Source organism: Schistocerca cancellata, chromosome 9 (assembly GCF_023864275.1).
Source record: "Schistocerca cancellata isolate TAMUIC-IGC-003103 chromosome 9, iqSchCanc2.1, whole genome shotgun sequence".
NCBI lineage: Eukaryota > Metazoa > Arthropoda > Insecta > Orthoptera > Acrididae > Schistocerca > Schistocerca cancellata.
The window spans coordinates 322,753,823-322,778,859 of record NC_064634.1 but is presented as its reverse complement, the minus strand read 5'-3'; the positions used below and the strand labels follow the sequence as shown (position 1 = coordinate 322,778,859).

Sequence of the window (25,037 nt, the reverse complement as noted above, 5' to 3'; positions counted from 1 at the left end):
TCTCGCCACAGGTGGCCCGCAGACCCGCATCTCAATCGACACATCTGATTGGCTACAGCTTATTCTACATTATTTTACATTTTAACATATTTAAATAATCAAAGCTTGACCACTTTCACACTCTAAATAAAGTAACAATACTATCCGTTACATAATAAACGTTACATTCTTTTACATAAAACCAATATAATTTCCTTCTTAACTTTGAATGCCACGGCCAGTAGCCTTGCACCAATGTGCTTTCTCATAAATAAAAAAAGAACAAAAGTAGCTATTACGCACTATACTTTACAACAAATATTCTATTACCTAATGATTCAATAGAGTTCATGCTGTCATCGTTCAATGTGTTTTTTGTGGAGGAAATGATGATCTGATGGTTAACTGAGAATAATGATAATTTAAATTTACTACATCTTTTAAACAATAAAGTTACAGAGTTGATATTTACAACATTTTGTAAGTAGGCTGTTTAGGTTTTCTTATTGGCAACGTTACGTAGCGCTCTGTATGAAAATCACTGGCTGTGCTGTGTGCAGTCTGTGGCTAGTTTGCATTGTTGTCTGCCGTTGTAGTGTTGGGCAGCGGCAGCTGGATGTGAACAGCGCGTAGCGTTGCGCAGTTGGAGGTGAGCCGCCAGCAGTGGTGGATGTGGGAAATGAGATGGCGGAACTTTGAGTACAGAATGGATATTATGAACTGCTATGTATATTATGCTTTTTCAACACTATTAAGGTAAATACATTGTTTGTTCTCTATTAAAATCTTTCATTTGCTAACTATGCCTATCAGTAGTTAGTGCCTTCAGTAGTTTGAATCTTTTATTTAGCTGGCAGTAGTGGTGCTCGCTGTATTGCAGTAGTTCGAGTAACGAAGATTTTTGGTGAGGTAAGTGATTTGTGAAAGGTATAGGTTAATGTTAGTCAGGGCCATTGTTTTGTAGGGATTATTGAAAGTCAGATTGCGTTGCGCTAAAAATATTGTGTGTCAGTTTAAGCACAGTCTTGTATAAATTTTTCTAAGGGGACGTTTCAATTTTTCATTTTAATGATGCACTTCTATATGTAATATCGATCGTTAAAGTCGACCAAAGCGTTCAGATATTAGTATTCAGGTCTTTGTTACTAAACTTGTTAATTTCACTTTAACAGCAAATCCTACAGCATTATAGATGTGATCGATATTCAAGTTTTATTTGGATAACCATGAAAATTTATGAAGGATGGTACATTAAAATTACTGTGGCTTCATTCCCTGAATTACTACAGAATTAAATAGTTTTCATAAATGTTTCCCTTTATGGCCGGTCTTAGGTCTCCCTGGCCACAAACACCTTCTACGGGGTTTCCCAATAACGTAGGTTCTCGTCTGTCTCACTCGCACACTACAGCGCCTAGGCCTCTTTCAGCACAATAGACGCCCGTGAATTTCCGAAACTCGCGAATCTGAGCTCTTTGTGGAACACGGGACGACAGGGCTCGTTTCAAAATTACTGAAAACTGACTCTTTCGGTCATATATTTAAATGAGAGGGAAAAGCTCGTTAACTCACACATGGACGTCGGTGTCGGTTGGACGAGGAAGTGCGAAAGTAGCTGCGGTTGTGGATCAGTTCAAATGGTTCAAATGGCTCTGAGCACTATGGGACTTAACATCTGAGGTCATCAGTCCCCTAAACTTAAAACTACTTAAACCTAACTAACCTAAGGACATCACACACATCCACGCCCGAGGCAGGATTCGAACCTGCGACCGTAGCAGTCGCGCGGTTCCGGACTGAAGCGCCTAGAACCGCTCGGTCACCACGGCCGGCTGTGGATCAGTCAGCTGATGACTGCCTTCTACGGAACTGGAATTAATCTTCTCGTCTCCTAGTGGGATAAATGTCATAGCGCATGTGGTAATCATTTCTGGGTAGAACCATTCCATGGTCCCGCTTTGGAGGGGTTTGCCTTTTCATTTGCGTGTCCCTTATACACTCCTGGAAATGGAAAAAAGAACACATCGACACCGGTGTGTCCGACCCACCATACTTGCTCCGGACACTGCGAGAGGGCTGTACAAGTAATGATCACACGCACGGCACAGCGGACACACCAGGAACCGCAGTGTTGGCCGTCGAATGGCGCTAGCTGCGCAGCATTTGTGCACCGCCGCCGTCAGTGTCAGCCCGTTTGCCGTGGCATACGGAGCTCCATCGCAGTCTTTAACACTGGTAGCATGCCGCGACAGCGTGGACTTGAACCGTATGTGCAGTTGACGGACTTTGAGCGAGGGCGTATAGTGGGCATGCGGGAGGCCGGGTGGACGTACCGCCGAATTGCTCAACACGTGGGGCGTGAGGTCTCCACAGTACATCGATGTTGTCGCCAGTGGTCGGCGGAAGGTGCACGTGCCCGTCGACCTGGGACCGGACCGCAGCGACGCACGGATGCACGCCAAGACCGTAGGATCCTACGCAGTGCCGTAGGGGACCGCACCGCCACTTCCCAGCAAATTAGGGACACTGTTGCTCCTGGGGTATCGGCGAGGACCATTCGCAACCGTCTCCATGAAGCTGGGCTACGGTCCCGCACACCTTTTAGGCCGTCTTCCGCTCACGCCCCAACATCGTGCAGCCCGCCTCCAGTGGTGTCACGACAGGCGTGAATGGAGGGACGAATGGAGACGTGTCGTCTTCAGCGATGAGAGTCGCTTCTGCCTTGGTGCCAATGATGGTCGTATGCGTGTTTGGCGCCGTGCAGGTGAGCGCCACAATCAGGACTGCATACGACCGAGGCACACAGGGCCAACACCCGGCATCATGGTGTGGGGAGCGATCTCCTACACTGGCCGTACACCACTGGTGATCGTCGAGGGGACACTGAATAGTGCACGGTACATCCAAACCGTCATCGAACCCATCGTTCTACCATTCCTAGACCGGCAAGGGAACTTGCTGTTCCAACAGGACAATGCACGTCCGCATGTATCCCGTGCCACCCAACGTGCTCTAGAAGGTGTAAGTCAACTACCCTGGCCAGCAAGATCTCCGGATCTGTCCCCCATTGAGCATGTTTGGGACTGGATGAAGCGTCGTCTCACGCGGTCTGCACGTCCAGCATGAACGCTGGTCCAACTGAGGCGCCAGGTGGAAATGGCATGGCAAGCCGTTCCACAGGACTACATCCAGCATCTCTACGATCGTCTCCATGGGAGAACAGCAGCCTGCATTGCTGCGAAAGGTGGATATACACTGTACTAGTGCCGACATTGAGCATGCTCTGTTGCCTGTGTCTATGTGCCTGTGGTTCTGTCAGTGTGATCATGTGATGTATCTGACCCCAGGAATGTGTCAATAAAGTTTCCCATTCCTGGGACAATGAATTCACGGTGTTCTTATTTCAATTTCCAGGAGTGTAGTAGAGGAACAGAAGATCCAACGAAGAGCTGTACCTTCGGACATTCGATAGTTTCGTCGGCACGAGAGCGTTACGGAGATGCTCAACAAACTCAAGTGGCAAACATTATCAGAGAGGCGATTTGCATCAAGGAGAAGTTTGCTGTTGAAATTCCGAGAGCGTGCATTCGAAAAAGAGTGGGCAACAGTCTTCCTTACTGCACACCTCGTAATATAATATGGGTTGTGGAATACAGTTGTGTAGATGCAGATGGTGGACGTTACTCACTGAATTCACTTAGTACAGTCAACCTGGGATCTCGTTTGCGCTAGCTGTACTACACGTAAGCTCTGCTGACAAACTCCGGCGAGAGAATCGATAGTTCGTGTTGAGAGCGCGCCTAGCGCACTCTTCCCGCGCATTTTTGAGAGGACACGCAAGGACTGATTACGTGTTAACAGATGTCAGTCACGAGGCGCTTGTTGGCCAGTTAACAACGTGCCCTCCTGGGTCAAGGAACTTTGACGCTCAGTGGCTGCGAAACGGAAAAACCAGACAAGAGTTAGCAGGAATCGCGCTCCGAGCGTTCCGTGCAAACTTAATTAAGTATATCGATTGTTCATCCATCCAGAGAATCGAGAATCCCGACGGTTCTTCAATTGTTAGCAATATCGGTACTAGCAAGATATCTGCTGGGGAGTTCCAAGACTTTCAACAATGCATTAAGTTTTAGCTCTCATTTTTTGTGTAATTTCTCATTCACTGCTGTATTTTTTTTAATTTTTTTATTAATTTCGCAGTTGGTTTGATTTCATGTGCTCCTGTTCCTTTTGTAGTCTCGCCAAATGTTTAGCCTCACCGCTTGTAACTACGGACATACATAGACTTGAATCATAGAACTCTATGACAAGGAGTCAGTGTACAATTCCGCCTGACAATTTTTGTATTCAGATTTTGTGTGAACTTCAATTGAAAGATTGTGTGGATCATCTCCGAATCCTACTGATTGCCTTTCTCAATGGTGACGTTCACAGGTGTCCTCAGTGTTTTCAATAGAGCCTCCCAGGTTCTTCTTAAGAATGCTTCGTGATCTGAAATCTGCAACCCATCACAGCATCGTATTGTGACTTCGAGTTGTGGGAATGGTTGCCAACAAAATGTCCGTCGTGTTGCAACAACAGACTCAGCATTGAGAACAAGATACTGAACGGAAACACACTATGCTGTGCCTACTACTGTTGCATTGCTACTGAAATGGTGGACAGTTTCGAAGCGAATGATACATGCGCTGTCTGACTCCTACCACTGACAATGGTTTAACAGCCAGTGCATGTAAGACAGTCCATTTCCCATTAGTCACCCTTTGCATGTTGCGCATTGGTGAGCTAGAGAGCGAGCTAACGTCTTATCGAATTACGAGGTGCATACAAGTTCTAAGGCCTCCGATTTTTTTCTAATTAACTACTCGCCCGAAATCGATGAAACTGGCGTTACTTCTTGACGTAATCGCCCTGCAGACGTACACATTTTTCACAACGCTGACGCCATGATTCCATGGCAGCGGCGAAGGCTTCTTTAGGAGTCTGTTTTGACCACTGGAAAATCGCTGAGGCAATAGCAGCACGGCTGGTGAATGTGCGGCCACGGAGAGTGTCTTTCATTGTTGAGAAAAGCCAAAAGTCGCTAGGAGCCAGGTCGGGTGAGTAGGGAGCATGAGGAATCACTTCAAAGCTGTTATCACGAAGAAACTGCTGCGTAACGTTAGCTCGATGTGCGGGTGCGTTGTCTTGGTGAAACAGCACATGCGCAGCCCTTCCCGGACGTTTTTGTTGCAGTGCAGGAAGGAATTCGTTCTTCAAAACATTTTCGTAGGATGCACCTGTTACTGTAGTGCCCTTTGGAACGCAATGGGTAAGGATTATGCCCTCGCTGTCCCAGAACATGGACACCATCATTTTTTCAGCACTGGCGGTTACCCGAAATTTTTTTGGTGGTGGTGAATATGTGTGCTTCCATTGAGCTGACTGGCGCTTCGTTTCTGGATTGAAAAATGGCATCCACGTCTCATCCATTGTCACAACCGACGAAAAGAAAGTCCCATTCATGCTGTCGCTGCACGTCAACATTGCTTGGCAACATGCCACACGGGCAGCCGTGTGGTCGTCCGTCAGCATTCGTGGCACCCACCTGGATGACACTTTTCGCATTTTCAGGTCGTCATGCAGGATTGTGTGCACAGAACCGACAGAAATGCTAACTCGGGAGGCGATCTGTTCAACAGTCATTCGGCAATCCCCCAAAACAATTCTCTCCACTTTCTCGATCATGTCGTCAGACCGGCTTGTGCGAGCCTGAGGTTGTTTTGGTTTGTTGTCACACGATGTTCTGCCTTCATTAAACTGTCGCACCCACGAACGCACTTTCGACACATCCATAACTCCATCACCACATGTCTCCTTCAACTGTCGATGAATTTCGATTGGTTTCACACCACGCAAATTCAGAAAACGAATGATTGCACGCTGTTCAAGTAAGGAAAACGTCGCCATTTTAAGTATTTAAAACAGTTCTCATTTTCGCCGCTGGCGGTAAAATTCCATCTGCCGTACGGTGCTGCCATCTCTGGGACGTATTGACAATGAACGCGGCCTCATTTTAAAACAATGCGCATTTTTCTATCTCTTTCCAGTCTGGAGAAAAAAAATCGGAGGCCTTAGAACTTGAATGCACCTCGTACAACTACTCATTCTCGCTTTATGTGTGCAGTACAATATGGGTTTACGTTTCAGGCATTTGCTGCCTGATGCGGATGGTGGCTAACAACGTGCGCCCGGCCATGATCCTGACGAGGGCCGGCCACTGGTTCACGATAACGTCGCTGACGGGCGTCTTCACGACGACCACCAGGTTCCGGCTGAATGACGAGAGGTACGCGTCCACGCACGACGGCCGCCGAGTCGCGCGCGTCTTCACGCTGGAGGGCAGCACACTCACCTGCGTCGAGAGGGGCCACAAACTCGTCACGACAGTGTTCGACTTCACGGCGGAAGAGCTCAAGATGGTGAGCAAAGTGCAAGCACTTCAAGGTTCCCCGTCGATAGGACAAAAGTATGTTTCTAAACAGAGTGAAAGCCAAGCGTGATTAAAATGAATGACAGAAAGCCACAGCACAATTCTACGTAAATAAGAGTCGGCTATGGAGTACATTAAACATTTATACTTTTCCGTGAAGACTCCATGAACACGATTATAACATGACTCACAATTTCACTAAATTAGAAAATATCGAAATGAGTGGCAAAAGCGCTGTTATCGTAGAATCGCAGAGAAACATTGGGTATGGGAGTGGTAGACAGTGATCGTTGAAAAAGAAAGAGAACACGCAAGGGATCATGGAACATAAATGAATACAGAAACCTACATCTACATTAAAACTCTGCGAGCCACCTGATGGTGTGCGGCAGAAGGATCTTCTGGTACCAGTAACTGATCCCCCTGTTATCTGTTCCACTCGGGAATGGCATTTGGGAAGAATAATTGTCAGTAAAGGTCCGTATTAGCTACATTTTCTCGAATTTTGTCACTTTGGTCATTTCGCGAGATGTGTGGGTGGAAGTAATATGCTGTGTGACTTTTTCCGGGAAGCACTCTCTCAAAATTTCTGTATTAAATCTCTCCGTATGATCTACACGAAAATGGATATCTAGAGAGATTCTGTCAATCGATGGTACACAGTAGCAGAATATCTGATGTTTAAAGATTGGCGCCGGCCGATGTGGCCGAGCGGTTCTAGGCGCTTCAGTCTGGAACCGCGCGATCGCTGCGGTCCCAGGTTCGAATCCTGCCTCGGGCATGGATGTGTGTCATGTCCTTAGGTCAGTTAGGTTTAAGTAGTTCTAAGTCCTACAGGACTGATGACCTCAGATGTTAAGTCCCATATTGCTCAGAGCCATTTGAACCAAAGATTGTCAGCTTCCTTTAAGTTCTCAGATATGTTAAATTATGCACTTCACAAAATGAAAAATGCAGTATTCTACGAATAGAATAATAATGGGTCATGTTGGAATCAGTCACCTCATACAAACAGCTGAGTGTAATGGAGTGAAATGGAACGATCACATAGAACCATTCGTAGGAAAAGCATGTGGCAGTGTTCGGTTCATCAGCAGAATACTAGGGAAATACAAGAGGTCTACAAAGGAGATTGTTTACAAAACACTCCTTCGAGTGTCAAAAAATATTTCTAAAGTGACCTGTACCAAACAGGTCTAACAGATTACTGAACGATATATGGAGAGAAGGGCAGCACGAGTGGTCCCAATTTGCTTGACCTATCCAAATCTGACACGTAGACAATGGAAAAAGCTTGAAGATAGACGGAAACCATTTAGTGGAAACCTACATATTAAGTTTCAAGAACCGGTAATAACTGATGAATGTAGGAATAAATTACAACTTTCTCCGTATCGCTCCCATGTGGATCGCAAAGATAAGAACAAACTAATTATACTGTGCACAAACGCGTTGAAGCAATCATTCATTCTCAGCTCGTAAAAAGCGAAAACGTATGTGCGATAGTAGAATGGGGGGATGATGTCTGAAATATTCCTGGATGTGCAGCGAAAGAATAGGGTCTGCGTTTTAGCAGTGTGTATTTATTCAAAAGATTCTGCCCTCTCCTCCCCCACCCCCACACGCCTCACGTCTGATGCACTTGTTAGATCACTCTTGCAGCGTTTCGATTCCATTAAAAAAGTATCGTGCTTTACATGCTCAAACCAGCTCTCCGCGGCATGTTCGACATCTTCAGTTTCAAAAAACTTTTTAGGTGTTTCTTCAGGTCAGCAAACAGGCTACACGTCAGGTGAGGGATGGGCGGGGGGACCAGCTGGAAATGCAGTGCCTACAGTTTGGTGGCCACAGCTAGGGAGGTGTGAAAAGGTAAAGTGTGCTGCACCAAAAGGATCTCTTTGATGAAACCTCTACGAAGCTTCATTTCTTGTTCCCTTTGAACCTAAACCACATAGTTCTGCAAATATGCAGACGGTGGAAAACTTTTATTTTAGCATTTATCATCTTAGAATTCAAGCTTGGTGATGAATAAGGAACATTCGATCTATGTTCCATTCTAATTATGATTTTAGAATCACATGAAGGCATGCGCACTACACACCATCACACACAGGTTTTGGGACTGTCTGCTTGGTTTGTTGTTTTGAGACATCAGGAAGCGTTTCTTGCTGTGTTTGTAAATATAACGAGTCCCACATATTTAAGTGCTGTTTGGAGGACATTTTGGAATCACAGTTGCAGAGTTCTGTGGTGAGTAACATTCAGTGTAATTTTAAAAACAATTACATACCTTATGGATGGTTAAGCCCTACTTATCGGTAGTGCTCCATCTTGTACCTTGAAACGGAAGCTCTTATACCACGGAACACATGATATTTCAAGTGAATTGAGTTACTATCACGTAATAGTAATTTACCTGACTTGAAAATGTCAATTTTTGTTAGTTCCCAATAGTTTATGTTTCAAAATGTTTTTAACTCTTAACTGGTTTTTGTCAACTTCTTTCTAATTTCAGTTCAGTTTCTGATTGTTGATATGTGGTGCAGCAGGAAGATAATACGCTATCCATTATATACAGTACTGACAAGTATTCTCGATCGCAACGCTGCCAAATTTGAAGAGAAGATCTGTTCGTACATTCACTATGTGATCAAAAGTATCCGGACACATCACTGAAAATGACTCACAAATTCGTGCCGCCCTCCATCGGTAACACTGGAACTCAGTATTGTGTCGGCCCACCCTTAGCCTTGATGACAGCTCGCGCTCTCGCAGGCATACGTTGAATAAGATGTAGGTTTCTGGGGGAATGGCAGCCCATTCTTCACGGAGTTCTGCACTCAGAGAGATATCATTGTCGGTCGGTGAGGCCTGGAACGAAGTAGGTGTTCCAAAACATCCCAAAGGTGTTCTATAGGATTCAGGTTAGGACTCTGTGCAGGCCACTCCATTACAGGGATTTTATTGTCATGTAACTACTCCGCCACAGACCGTGCATTATGAACAGATGCTCGATCGTGTTGAAAGATGCAATCGCCATCCTCGAATTGCTCTTCAACAGTTGGAAGTAAAAAGGTTCAAATGGCTCTAAGCAGAATGGGACTTTATATTTGAGTCATCAGTCCCCTAGACTTAGAACTACTTAAACCTAACTAACCTAAGGATATCACACATCCATGCCCGAGGCAGGATTCGAACGTGCGACCGTAGCAGCAGCGTGGTTCCGGATGAAGCGCCTAGAACTGCTCTGCCACAGCGGCAGGCGAAGCAAGAAGGTGCTTAAAACATCAACGTAGACGTGTGCTGTGATAGTGTCACATAAAACAACAAGGGGTGCAAGCCCCCTCCATGAAAAACACGACTACACCATAACACCACCACCTCCGAATTTTACTGCTGGCACTATACACGCTGGCAGATGACGTTCATCGGACATTCACCATGCCCACACCCTACCATCGGATCGCCACATTGTGTACCGTAATTCGTCACTCCACAAAGGTATTTCCACTGGTCCAATGTTTTCGCTCTTTACACCATGGGAAGCGTCGTTTGGCATTTACTGGCGTGATGTGTAGCTTACGAGCAGCTGCTCGACCGTGAAATCCAAGTTTTCTCACCTCCCGCCTTTCATAGTGCTTGCAGGGGTTCCTGATGCAGTTTGGAATTCCTGTGTGATGATCTGGATTGATGTCTGCCTATTACTCATTTCGACCCTCTTCAACAGACGAGGTCGGCCTCTACGCTTTTGTGCTGTACGTGTCGCTTCACGCTTCCACTTCACTATCACATCGGAAACGTGGACCTAAGGATATTTAGGAGTGTGGAAATCTCACGTACAGACGTATGACGCAAGTGACACCCAATCACCTGACCACCTTCGAAGTCTGTGAGTTCCGCGGAGCGCCCCATTCTGCTCTCTGACGATGTCTTATGACAACTGAGGTCGCTGATATGGAGTACCTGGCAGTAAGTGCCAGCACAATCTACCTAATATGGAAAACGTATATTTTAGAGGGTGTCCGGATGCCTTTGATCACATAGTGTACATGACCGTGTTGCACCTTGGAACAGCTTTTCACATTTGGAAAAACATTCCTTTTCTAGGCTAACATTCGTAATTTCAGAAAAAAGACTGCAGAATACATAAAATGAGTGCTATCATTTCAGAATTAAATAAGAAACTATATTAAGCTTCTATTATAGGGCTGGTTATAGGTGAAAGTCTGAAAAGTGTTTCAGAGTTGAAGAGTGTGTCCTATTCAGTTTCCACACTGACCTGCGTCCTTGTTCACATCAAAACATAGGGACGCGATTTATTTTTGTAAACTACCTCAAATGGAGTTATTTCCAATAAAATTACTCAAGATTTGTGAGCAAATCATAGCGTAAGGTACTGCCATGTTTCTGGCATATTGCTGAAATGGACTATTTTACGCTATTATATCGTCACAAATCCATTCTACTTTTATTGAAACTGACATTGAATGATACGCTTCCCAGCATATATTAAGTCTCTCACGAAGGTTTATAGTAGAAAGTAAAAAATTAGATTTGTTGATGTTAGTAAACATCTACTCATTTATAGACATCACAATTTTCGTACGTTTTTTTCGGAAAAACTGTCAATGCATTTGAAGAAATGTACCGTCACTGATTCACATTCAATATTTCGTCCTTTATTGTGACTGTTGCTTTGTCCTCTGTTTTTATTGTTGCAGTGGTACAATCTGATAGCAAAATTGTTTATGTTAATAGTACGATTACGTTAATATTATTTCCAGACTATAACGGTGGACGATGTTGTCTGCACAAGGATATTTGAAGCTATACGTGGCATGGAATTGGAGGGCTTCATGTCTGCACCTCACCAAGTTCCGCATGTCGGGAAGAAGTGAACGGTGGCGCAGTTTCGAAGGGTTTGCTTATGCTAGAAACTACTTCTGGTATTCATTCTTATTAACTTCGGATTTTAAAAAAAGGTTTGTCGAACTTGTATGTAAAAGTGTGTGTTGGCAACTGTCTGTTCTCCATGAACCAAAGTCTCACACAATTTTTCATCTGAGCGTAATTTTAATTTTTATATCTTACGTAATAATTGTTTATTTGTTTTGTATTCTATTTTCCTTCTGATCTGCAGTGCAATCTGCATTGTCAGTATTATATAGCACAATGTACAATGTAAGAATTATAATTAAACAGAAAAAAATACTTTTGTTTTTCCTTCATAGAATATTAGCTTACAAACACAGCATTGTCCGGGTATTCGTTTTGTCAATTTTCTGTTACAGACGAAAAACAAAAAATTAATTATGTTCGTAGTGTAATACGGAAAAAATGATAACACATTTGCAATTATGAGACTGTCGAATATGCATAACGTAAAAATGTGTAAGTTCTGTATCTCCCAAGGTTTACGTAGGCTGTGAGCAGCTGCATCACGTGTATGGCAACGCTTCTTCATAGCTCTTTAGACGGTTGTAGTTTTTGCCTAAGGCCCTTGGCGCTTCACAGTTGAGAGCTGTCAGAGATTTCCTGAGTATGACATGATTGCTGGTGAGTCCCTTTAGTAAAGAATAAATGCATTAAAACTTAACGATGATGCAGCATGTTTCGTTCATCTCAATATGTAATGTATCTTGAACTATCTCGCGCACAATGATCCATCTGTGTAGATACACTCCTGGAAATGGAAAAAAGAACACATTGACACCGGTGTGTCAGACCCACCATACTTGCTCCGGACACTGCGAGAGGGCTGTACAAGCAATGATCACACGCACGGCACAGCGGACACACCAGGAACCGCGGTGTTGGCCGTCGAATGGCGCTAGCTGCGCAGCATTTGTGCACCGCCGCCGTCAGTGTCAGCCAGTTTGCCGTGGCATACGGAGCTCCATCGCAGTCTTTAACACTGGTAGCATGCCGCGACAGCGTGGACGTGAACCGTATGTGCAGTTGACGGACTTTGAGCGAGGGCGTATAGTGGGCATGCGGGAGGCCGGGTGGACGTACCGCCGAATTGCTCAACACGTGGGGCGTGAGGTCTCCACAGTACATCGATGTTGTCGCCAGTGGTCGGCGGAAGGTGCACGTGCCCGTCGACCTGGGACCGGACCGCAGCGACGCACGGATGCACGCCAAGACCGTAGGATCCTACGCAGTGCCGTAGGGGACCGCACCGCCACTTCCCAGCAAATTAGGGACACTGTTGCTCCTGGGGTATCGGCGAGGACCATTCGCAACCGTCTCCATGAAGCTGGGCTACGGTCCCGCACACCTTTTAGGCCGTCTTCCGCTCACGCCCCAACATCGTGCAGCCCGCCTCCAGTGGTGTCGCGACAGGCGTGAATGGAGGGACAAATGGAGACGTGTCGTCTTCAGCGATGAGAGTCGCTTCTGCCTTGGTGCCAATGATGGTCGTATGCGTGTTTGGCGCCGTGCAGGTGAGCGCCACAATCAGGACTGCATACGACCGAGGCACACAGGGCCAACACCCGGCATCATGGTGTGGGGAGCGATCTCCTACACTGGCCGTACACCACTGGTGATCGTCGAGGGGACACTGAATAGTGCACGGTACATCCAAACCGTCATCGAACCCATCGTTCTACCATTCCTAGACCGGCAAGGGAACTTGCTGTTCCAACAGGACAATGCACATCCGCATGTATCCCTTGCCCCCCTACGTGCTCTAGAAGGTGTAAGTCAACTACCCTGGCCAGCAAGATCTCCGGATCTGTTCCCCATTGAGCATGTTTGGGACTGGATGAAGCGTCGTCTCACGCGGTCTGCACGTCCAGCACGAACGCTGGTCCAACTGAGGCGCCAGGTGGAAATGGCATGGCAAGCCGTTCCACAGGACTACATCCAGCATCTCTACGATCGTCTCCATGGGAGAATAGCAGCCTGCATTGCTGCGAAAGGTGGATATACACTGTACTAGTGCCGACATTGTGCATGTTCTGTTGCCTGTGTCTATGTGCCTGTGGTTCTGTCAGTGTGATCATGTGATGTATCTGACCCCAGGAATGTGTCAATAAAGTTTCCCCTTCCTGGGACAATGAATTCACGGTGTTCTTATTTCAATTTCCAGGAGTGTATATTCAGCGCCATATGAACCATGGACTTCGTCGTTGGTGGGGAGGCTTGCGTGCCTCACCGATACAGATGGCTGTACCGTAGGTGCAACCACAACGGAGGGGTATCTGTTGAGAGGCCAGACAATCGTGTGGTTCCTGAAGAGGGGCCCCAGGCTTTTCAGTAGTTGCAGGGGAACAGTCTGGTTGATTGACTGATCTGGCCTTGTAGCACTAACCAAAACGGCCTTTCTGTGCTGGTACTGCGAACGGCTGAAAGCAAGGGGAAACTACAGCCGTAATCTTTCCCGAGGGCATGCAGCTTTACTGTATGCTTAAATGATGATGGCGTCCTCTTGGGTAAAATATTGCGAAGGTAAAATAGTCCCCCATTCGGATCTCCGGGCGGGGACTACTCAAGAGGACGTCGTTATCAGGAGAAAGAAAACGCGTTCTACGGATCGGAGCGTGGAATTTCAGATCCCTTAATCGAACAGGTAGGTTAGAAAATTTAAAAAGGGAAATGGATAGGTTAAAGTTAGGTATAGTGGGAATAGTGAAGTTCGGTGTCAGGAAGAACAAGATTTTGGTCAGGTGAATACCGCATTATAAATACAAAATCAATAGGGATAATGCAGGAGTAGGTTTAATAATGAATAAAAAAAATAGGAGTGCGGGTAAGCTACTACAAACAGCATAGTGAACGCAATATTGTGGCCAAGATAGACACGAAGCCCACGCCTAACACAGTAGTACATGTTTATATGCCAACTAGCTCTGCAGATAATGAAGAAATTGATGAAATGTATGATGAGATAAAAGAAATTATTCAGATAGTGAAGGGAGACGAAAATTTAATAGTCATGGGTGACTGGAATTCGAGAGTAGGAAAAGGGAGAGAAGGAAACATATTAGTTGAATATGGATTGGGGGTAACAAATGAAAGAGGAAGCCGTCTGGTAGAATTTTTCACGGAGCATAACTTAATCATAGCGAAGACTTGGTTCAAGAATCATAAAAGAAGGTTGTATACATGGAAGACTCCTGGAGATACTAGTAGGTATCATATAGATCATATAATGGTAAGACAGAGATTTAGGAACCAGGTTTTACGATGTAAGACATTTCCCAGGGCAGATGTGGACTCTGACCACAATCTATTGGTTATGAACTGTAGATTAAAACTGAAGAAACTGCAGAAATATGGGAATTTAAGGAGATGGGACCTGAATAAACTGAGTTAACCAGAGGTTGTACAGAGTTTCAGGGAGAGCAAAAGGGAACAATTGTCACGAAAGGGGGAAAGAAATACAGTAGAAGAAGAATGGGTAGCTCTGAGGGATGAAGTAGTGAAGGCAGCAGAGGATCAAATAGGTAAAAAGACGAGGGATAGTAGAAGTCCTTGGGTAACAGAAGAAATATTTAATTTAACTGATGAAAGGAGAAAATATAAAAATGCAGTAAATGAAGCAGGCAGAAAGGAATACAAACGCCTCAAAAATGAGATCGACAGGAAGTGCAAAATGGCTAAGCAGGGATGGCTAGAGGACAAATGTAAGGTTGTAGAGGCACATATCACTAGGGGTAAGATAGATACTGCCTACAGGAAAATTAAAGAGAGCTTTGGTGAAAAGAGAACCACTTGCATAAATATCAAGAGTTCAGATGGAAACCCAGTTCTAAGCAAAGAAGGGAAAGCAGAAGGTGGAAGTAGTATATAGAGGGTCTGTACAAGGACGATGTTCTGGAGGACAAATTATGGAAGTGGAAGAGGATGTAGATGAAGATGAAATGGGAGATACGATACTACGTGAAGAGTTTGACAGAGCACTGAAAGACCTGAGTCGAAACAAGGCCCCGGGAGTAGACAACATTCCATTAGAACTACTGACGACCTTGGGAGAGCATTCCTGACAGAACTCTACCATCTGGTGAACAGGATGTATGAGACAGGCGAAATACCCTCAGACTACAAGAAAAATATAATATTTGCAATCCCAAAGAAAGCAGGTATTGACAGATGTGAAAATTACTGAATTATCACAGCTGCAAAATACTAACGCGAATTCTTTACAGACGAATGCAAAAACTGGTAGAAGACGACATCGGGGAAGATCAGTTGGGATTCTGTAGAAATATTGGAACACGTGAGGCAATACTGACTCTACGACTTATCTTAGAAGAAACATTAAGGAAAGTCAAACCTACATTTCTAGCATTTGTAGACTTAGAGAAAGCTTTTGACAATATTGACTGGAATACTCTCTTACATATTCTAAAGGTGGCAGGAGTAAAATACAGGGATCGAAACGCTATTTACAGTTTGTATAGAAACCAGATGGTAGTTATAAGAGTCGACGGAAATGAAAGGGAAGCAGTAGTTGGGATGGGAGTGAGACAGGGTTGTAGCCTCTCCGCGATATTATTCAATCTGTATATTGAGCAAGCAGTAAAGGAAACAAAAGAAAAATTCGGAGTAGGTATTAAAATCCATGGAGAAGAAATAAAAACTTTGAGGTTCCCCGTGACATTGTAATTCTGTCAGAGACGGCAAATGACCTGGAAGAGCAGTTGAACGCAATGGACAGTGTCTTGAAAGGAGGGTATAAGATGAACATCAACAAAAGCAAAACGAGGATAGTGGAAAGTAGTCGAATTAAGTCGGTTGATGCTGAGGGAATTAGATTAGGAAATGAGACAAAGTAGTAAAGGAATTTTGCTATTTGGGGAGCAAAATAACTTATGATGGCCGAAGTAGGGAGGATATAAAATGCAGAGTGGCAATGGCAAGGAAACCATTTCTGAAGAAGAGAAATTTGTTAACATCGAGTGTAGATTTAAGTGTCAGGAAGTCGTTTCTGAAAGTATTTGTATGGAGTGTATCCATGTATGGAAGTGAAACATGGACGATAAATAGTCTGGACAAGAAGAGAATAGAAGGTTTCGAAATGTGGTGCTAGAGAACAATGCTGAAGATTAGATGGGTAGATCACATAACTAATGAGGAGGTATTGAATAGAATTGGGGAGAAGTTTGTGGCACAACTTGACTAGAAGAAGATACCGGTTGGTAGGACATCTTCTGAGGCATCAAGGGATCACAAATTTAGCATTGGAGGGCAGCGTGGAGGGTAAAAATCGTAGAGTGAGACAAAGAGATGAGTACACTAAGCAGATTCAGAAGGATGTAGGTTGCAGTGGGTACTGGGAGATGAAGAAGCTTGCACAGGATAGAGTAGCATGGAGAGCCGCATCAAACCAGTCTCAGGAGTGAAGACCACAACAACACAATGCTGATGTACGAACGATCGAACACCGCCCGAACAGGCCATGAAGGCCCAACGGTACCGATCGGCCGCCGTATCGTTCTCAGCCCTTAGGCGTCACTGGATGCGGATGCGGAGGGGCATGTGCTCAGCACAACCGCTCTCTCGGCCGCTGTCTGTTTTCGTGACCGGTGCTGCTGCTTCGCAATCAAAGAACTCCTGAAGTGGCATCACAAGGGCTGAGTGAACCCCGATAGCTAACAGCACTCGGTAGGCCCGGATGGTGACCCATCCAGGCGCCAACCAAGCCTGACAGTGCTTAACTTGGGTGATCTGACAGGAACTGGTGTCACCACAGCCACGAGCCCATTGGCGCCGTATGCAGATACTGTATGTGGAATATGTTGCGAATAGAGTTAATAACAAAGAAGTAATAAATTTAAACGTCTTGCATTATGTGGCAGTTTTACGCGCGTATCAAGTGTTTATGACGTCATATATTCTGAACTATATGTCGTACTGTCGTAACTTATTTTTTTTAACGCTAGGTGTCTTCGTGGGCATATTGAAAACAACTCACCAAAGTTTCATCAGATGAATGGTTTAGGAACGCATAGGGGATAGAGGACAGACATACCAAAAACATTCCTTTTTATTTATATATAACACATTGTGTATGGTCTATAATGGTCAAATTGCTTAAACGCTGACAAGAAATAAGTATGTCAATGTTCACTTAAAATACTTTTCGTGAAGCAACTCAGAAAACATATTGTTCAGAACTTGGTGTTGGCCGACCGCTGTGGCGGAAAGGTTCTAGGTGCTTCAGTCCGGAACCGCGCTGCTGCTACGGTCGCAGGTTCGAATCCTGCCTCGGGCATGTATGTGTGTGAAGTCCTTAGGTTAGTTAGGTTTAAGTAGTTCTAAGTCTATGGGACTGATGACCTCAGATGTTAAGTCCCATAGTGCTTAGAGCCATTTGAACCATAACTTGGTATTATTTATGTTCATAAACTATGTCGTAATCTTACCTCACAAACGATGTTCCAGATGTTGTCCAGCAAAAGATGAATTATTGGACGGCCGAGACATTCAGAAGGAAACTACTCAAAACATACTGCGACCTATAAATATATCTTCGCAAATGTCTAAAAACTGTTGAAATATGTGCGATCATTTATAAACAAAATTAGTTTATATTATTTCTGGCTAACGGTGCAACTCAGTTTGATATTAGAGAAACTGGGTAGCAAAAATTCGCCACTTTGACATCAGATTATTTTTTCAAGCATTGACGCTGCTTTCTCAGAAAAGATATTCCACTGTTGCGTTTTCGACAGCCTTGTATTGTTTATAGAGCTTACCGTTTCTAATTTCATAAAAAGCATTTCATTAAATTCGGCCACATCACTGTCTCTGGTGGTATATGTTTTAATTCTATATACAGGGTATTAGAGGTGTAAGTGTAGATAATTCTATTAATGACTAAGGACGCTGTAATGAAAAACATTACGTCACTATTTATTTCATTTGTAGACTAATAATTATAGCTTTTATGAGAACTATGTTGTTAGGTTTATCAGTACCTGTAAGTAAGCGTGGCACAAACCAGCGATTTATGATTATTTTGCCCTAGGCAGCAGGTAACGTACTGAAGTGTGGATGCGTGAACCAAAATGGGTTGTCAGTACTGACAGGCTTAGTAAACTTCGTGCTGCAGCTCTGACTGAGCAGATAGCGTCAGGTAATAAATTATCTGATCTGTTTGTGGGAAGACTGTTACATGCAGAAAAAAAACAACTAACGCATTGAGGTGGGTACATGTTAAAGTTCACAATCACCCTAAGTGGGTGAAATAGAGGACGAAAATTTTTATGAAAATGGCTTGTGATATTAAAACATTTTTGTAGCTAAATTTATGATAGTTGGTATTTGAGTTTCAGACCAGAAATAAAGATATATGCGTTAGAGGACGACCGTTTTTACGGGAATACGACCACAAGACTCAAAAGACAGGATTAATAAAAAAACCTGCTACTATTTATATCCGAATCCCGCTCCAGCTACTGCCAGGTCTGGGTGCTGACGAGTCCTCTCCATTTGGCTCGGTGCTCCCACCACTATTCTTCCTCCACTTGCTGCCAGGTCACACCTCTCCTTTCTACAGATACTCACATTTTCCACCGTGTTCTTGGGCGCCCGCTAAGTCTTTTCCCATCCATCTAGCTCTTCCATAATTTTGGGGAGTCTCTGCCCAGGCATCCTCTTAACATGCCCATACCATCTTTATCTCTTTTTTTTCAATTTCTTCTCTCATTCTTACTTGTTTAAGGTCCTTTCTAGTCTCTACATTCCTTACTCTGTCCATTCTTGTTTTTCCCTTAACTGCTCTGAGAAATTTCATTTTCCCTGCTTGCAGTCTGCTCCAGTCCCTTTCTGTCATTGTCCATGTTTCTCCTTACTTCAGTTACCAAATTGCTTTTGGTTAGAAGTACATTCGGAAAAGACAGCACTTCTGTGGCCTTAATTAGCGTGATGAGTTTAGAATCGGCTGCAATTTATTAACTAAATTGAAGAAAGCTACTTAATAGTCACCACGACAAATCGGTTTTGTCAGAATTGCATAGAAAAAGAAACGGATCTGTAATACATTAATTTTTCAGTAGGCCTTATATATGTTTATAAAATTATTTTTATTGTAATTACTAAGTAAATGCAAGTGAAGCAGCGGGCACTGAGCTAGTTTTTACGTATACATTCAACAAACAAATGAAATTTCAACGAATGAAACCTCCTTGTTCACAACACACTGTTGGTCCCTAAAACTGTAACATCAGTAAGGATAGTAATTAACGTATTTTTTTAATCGTCCATAAATAGTATTGTGGGAATAAATTATGATATATTAGGTTGCTGCATGAGTTTATACCATTTTTCCACAACTTTGATACACACGACAGATACACATAATAGAGATTTACTCATCAATAATACATTCTTCTGCACAGTTTACAACAGTCTGTCAACGCTGGGGTAACTTTTCAATTTCGCGATTGTATAAATCATGCAGTTTCGAGGCGAAGAACTCGAGCCATGTTCGGAGTGTATTTTCATCCGGAAAGAAAGTGCTTGAAGGCTATTCGACAGAGAACAGAAAAGGTGCAAATTTTGGAACACAAGGTCATGTGAATGAGTTGGGTGCCGACTGACTTCCCAACCCACTTCACGAGTGGCGTTTTTGTTAGTCTAGCAGAATGCAGGCGGCCGTTTGCGTGGAGCAGCATCACTTCACGTGGTCTTCCAGCTCGCTGTTCTGCAAGAAGTCTCATCATTATTGTGCCAAGGCGTGCTTGCTGATCATGCTGCTGCTGGAGCTTCATGGTCACCAGGTCGGGGCTCAGACAGTCGGACTTTTACTATAAAAATGGGGAGCCAAGGGGGAACTAGAGTCCGATTGGTCCAGAAGCGCCTCACTTTTCTTAAGCATTCTTTTTTGTTCTGAGACGAAGGTGGGAGAGAAGGGCAGGGGGAAGAGGTGACCTTGAATGTACCACATACAATTGCCGCATGCCCTGGGCGTCCCCTCAGCCCTAACATGATATCCATATCGTACCGCCGAAATTCTGATTTCAAAGCTAGGATGCTCTACTATTAATGAACTGAAAAGAAAGAAGAAAGAAATGTTGGTATCAGAAACGAGCTACACGTATTCTGTGCAACAGAAAACTTAAATGAAGATGAAGTGGAAAAACATCTGTTAGGAATGGATCTTGGAAGATTGCTAAAAGTAAAGAAATGAGAACTATAAGAGAAACGAATTGCTGGAAGAACAAGGAAAGATCGAAACTGTAACAGGTAACAAACAGAAGGGCTGTACAATAAACACCTACACTAGGAGTGAAGACACCATTTATTTTTCTTAACCCTGGTAACGTAACTTTCTAAAATAGTGAAATACGGTTCTATGTCATTTAAACATAATTTATTACCTGCAAGTCATTTCTTTAAGTGTGGGAGAAAGAATAATTCGCCACTGAGCTAGGCCATTTGAACAGAGGGATACAGCGGCAATTCCAAACGAAATTCCTGCTGTTTGTGGCGACAACCCCAGGTGAATGTGCTGGCGCGTTGTATTGAAATAGCATATTCTTGCTAACTAAATGAGATCCTGTTTCCTTCAATGTCTTGTGGAAGAAGTGCTTGCGATGGTACCTGAAGGTTTTCTGCTGAGTAGCTGCTCTCTAAACATAATCACACACGAGCAAACCACTTGCAACTTTACCTGATGTTGCTCGCTCCTTAGATAATTGGACTCTGCACGGCTCTGTTTAAAAAGAATAGCTCAATACGTATTCTGTTCATCATAAGAATAAGCCCGATGTAAACAAACACAAACGCGATGATTGGTCAGAAGCCGTAGCACTCGTACATTGTTGTTGTTACGCTTCTTAGAAGTAGGTCCTACTTATGTATTAGACATATACTACTAAGTAAAGTTAAATGAAACTTTAAGATTTTGTAACGTATTAACAGCCATCAACTTCTCTCTTAATCACGCTTTAGCTATGTAGTTTTTATTTCAAAAGTCATGTACAGACACATTCTCTGTACTATTGTACTGTGATTGTCGCGCTGCTAATACGCAGTATGAAAATGGCTGAGGCTACTTCTTGCTCCGTAGTGAAACACGCGTCTCGAACACGGTCAAAAAATGTCGAGAAATAGATTGTTCTCAATGTTTTTCATTAATTTACAGAAAAACTTTTGAAGATTTCCAAGGGATTGTATTTGATACACATTTTATGTATAGCGGAATCGTTAGGGTAGTAGATTGATAATCTGACGCAGTTCATGGATCGCTGGTTGAAACCTCGCCTTGTTCATTCCTTTTTCGTTCAATTTGAGATACCTACATCTCGTAATTGTAAAATTCATGATCTTTTTGTATGAATAAGGCTCATCTTCTTGTTTCTAATTATATACAGCAAACGAAATTCCTGTTTTCATTACAAATACAAATTCTTAATTATCGATATTTTATGAAAGATTGTTAATAAAGGTTGCTTAAATTGAGAAAACATAGCAATTTAATTTTTAGAGTTTCATACCACAGATGTAGTCCCAGACGAACCAGAGTGATAATTGTCATACGAACATGACAAACAAACATTTTCACAATATCAAGCACACAATAGAAATGCTGTATTTTTTAAATTTGTCACTGTACCATTACAATATGAACCCAACAGAACTGATATCGAGCCAAGTTAAGGGATTCGGTCCGAGAAATAACACGGCTGTTAAGCTGCCACACGTACTGGGAGTAACGCACGCAGCTTTTTCACACGTCACTGCCGAACGCTGGCGGGATACAGAACGGCTCGTCATAAAAGAACAGGAGAAAATGCGGCGCCTGAGTGGCTGCGTGCATTCTGTTGTTGACCGACTCGTTATCAACGTAGCAGATGACACTTCCAGAACTGAAATATATTTTTCTCAGATTCGGATTAGGAAGGAGCCAAGAGATTATCGGACGACTGACTGTAACTAATACCTTCAGTGCCTTCAGTATTCAACAGTATGGTGAAATCCCTGTAGTATGCTTTTGCATCACCCATAGCTCGCCCCGAAAAATCACCCTGTGCATAAGTTAGGAATGTACATCATTTTTGTTTGTAATTAGAATACTATGTTAGGTGCGACCGAGAGCATATTATGCTTTCCGTTTGGTCACCTAAGAAGCGTGTGGTAGTGTTGGAGCTTTGGCGAACATTATTTCATTCTCTTTAAAAAGTACATGACGTTCGAAGCTATACTGTTTCTCTGCTCGTCTCATTTTAAGTCTGAACTGCAACTGCTCACATGCCGGCCGCGGTGGTCTAGCGGTTCTGGCGCTGCCGTCCGGAACCGCGGGGCTGCTACGGTCGCAGGTTCGAATCCTGCCTCGGGCATGGGTGTGTGTGTGTCCTTAGGTCAGTTAGGTTTAAGTAGTTCTAAGTTCTAGGGGACTTATGACCTAAGATGTTGAGTCCCATAGTGCTCAGAGCCATTTTTGAACCAACTGCTCACATCATTACTGGTTGTATTGTATTGAATGAATTGTATTGTATGTTAACCGGGGGCCTAGAAACGACTGAGAGGCTCCGTCCCCGCCGCAGCCGCAGTGGTCCACAACCCCACGACGACTACCGCAGTCCACTTCACCCCTCCGCCGCCCCACACCGAACCACTCTTTCAGGGTTATTGTGCGGTTCGACCCCCGGTGGGTCCCCCCAGGGAATGTATCACACGAGATGAGTGTAACCCGTATGTTTGCTTGGTAGAGTAATGGTGGTGTACGCGTATGTGGAGAACTTGTTTGCGCAGCAATCGCCGACATAGTATAGCTGAGGCGCAATAAGGCAAACCAGCCCACATTCGCCGAGGCAGATGGAAAATCGCCTAAAAACCATCCACAGACTGGCCGGCCCACCGGACCTCGACACAATTCCGCCTGGCGGATTCGTGCCAGAGACCAGGTGCTCCTTCCCAATCCGGAAAGCCGTGCGTTAGATCGAACGGCTAACCGGGTGGGCTTCATTACAGGTTAGTTGGACCAGCTGGTTAGTCGGTGCTGTCCAAGTTCAATGCGCCGGTAAATATGTTGGCCCGCATTATTGCTCAGTCTTTGAGCGTGTAACGCAGCATAAAACATATCATTATGAACGTGCTTAACTGTACTGTGCACTGCTTGCTTCTGCTCCATGTGAAACGAAATCCAATGACATTCAAGCAAATGCTGAAGAATAAATGTCGTTAATGTTTGCATCAGGTTTAATCTTATGAGGAACAGAGTACAGTCGTAGGCTGAAGCCATGCATGTCTACCTTCACGCTTAGCAGCTAACTCGCTGCAAATAATGATCTATACCTGTGACCCTGCAGTCAGATAGTCTGTGCATTGGCTAGAATTGCGAATTAATGAAATACACAGGAATAATAAATAAAAGATAAATGAGTAATTAATGAGAAGGTTCTATTCTAACGTAGGAAGGTGGTCCTAGAATATTCAATTAAAATACGGACAGAAAATAACCTTATCAAATGCAATGAAGTCGCATTGAGATCTTTTTGAGACTGGTAGTAGAATCGCCAAACTAAATAGACATCGTCTTGAGGAACAAATTAAGGCTAAGACCCCACACGCGGGAAAGTCATCCAAAGCACTACAGAGCGCCTGCCAATAGGCCACCCCTTCAGCAGCAAACGTGACTCTGTGCGCTGACGGACTGTAGGTGGAACGTCTCACAGTGTTGTCTGTTTGATCGCGACTGGATGCCAGAATTGCCAGTGGCGAAGTGCTCAACAGTAGGTCGCTCACGTGTTCTGCAAGCGTTCTCCTTTATAGATGAACTATCAGAGAAACCTGGCATTGCCCAGATATTTATTCAGCTCTGTGCATACAGCGCAACATCAGAACTGTGTGTCGTACAATGATATAAGTTTGTCAGTACATTCAGAGGCATATGTCAGTACTTTTTGCACAACGTATTGTGAATGGAGTTACTAGCAACGAAGTAATAAATTTCAACACCATGCACGATGCGGCACTTTTTCACACATCTCATTGTTCATGACGTCATGTCTCCTAAACTGTGTCGTACAAGGATATAATGTTGCAGCTACATTCGGTGGTACATGTGCATTCGGTTTGCAGAAAGTGAGTACCAAAGAAGTAAAAAATTACAATTTCATTCCTCATGCTATTCTTTTACTGCTTTACAAATACACTAAGTACACTTTACACACTTTTCACACTTTCTTTTCGATTCATATTTGGCACTGCACTACTCTGATTGCTCACACTTCGCTGTTTGTCTTTACTCACTCACTGCACTACTTTATCAATTCCTCCCTTCGTCACTGATACGAAACTGACGTTCGGACTCACAACGGATCTTGCTTTAAACAGCCCTTCCAATGCGCAGCCTCACCAGTGATGAACTCCAGAACATACCAAAAAGGCTTAGGATGGTCCACAGTGTTCCAGAACATTCCACAACATTCGAGAGTATTCTGAAATGTTCCACAATGATCTGGGATGTTCCAGGATATTCGAGAACCTTCTGGAATCTTCCCGAATGTTGTAGACTGTTCCCGAACGTTCCATACTGTCTCGGATCAGTGTGGAACATTCTGTAACAATCTGGAATGCTGTGGAATGCTCTAGAATACTCTTCAAAGTTCTGGAATGTCTTCGAATA

The 25,037-nt window shown here is 43.9% G+C and overlaps 1 protein-coding gene across 1 annotated transcript in view; it reads left to right on the top strand.

Moving 5' to 3' along the window:
* The window catches only part of LOC126100515 (fatty acid-binding protein, muscle-like), a 41,796-nt gene extending 30,173 nt beyond the window's left edge, over positions 1-11,623 (top strand). Inside the window, exons 2-3 of the mRNA XM_049911126.1 lie at positions 6,169-6,440; positions 11,236-11,623. Coding sequence (XP_049767083.1) covers positions 6,169-6,440; positions 11,236-11,349 — 386 coding nt within the window. The 3' untranslated portion in view covers positions 11,350-11,623. The remainder of the gene's footprint in view (positions 1-6,168; positions 6,441-11,235) is intronic.
* The last annotated feature ends 13,414 nt before the right edge of the window (positions 11,624-25,037 follow it).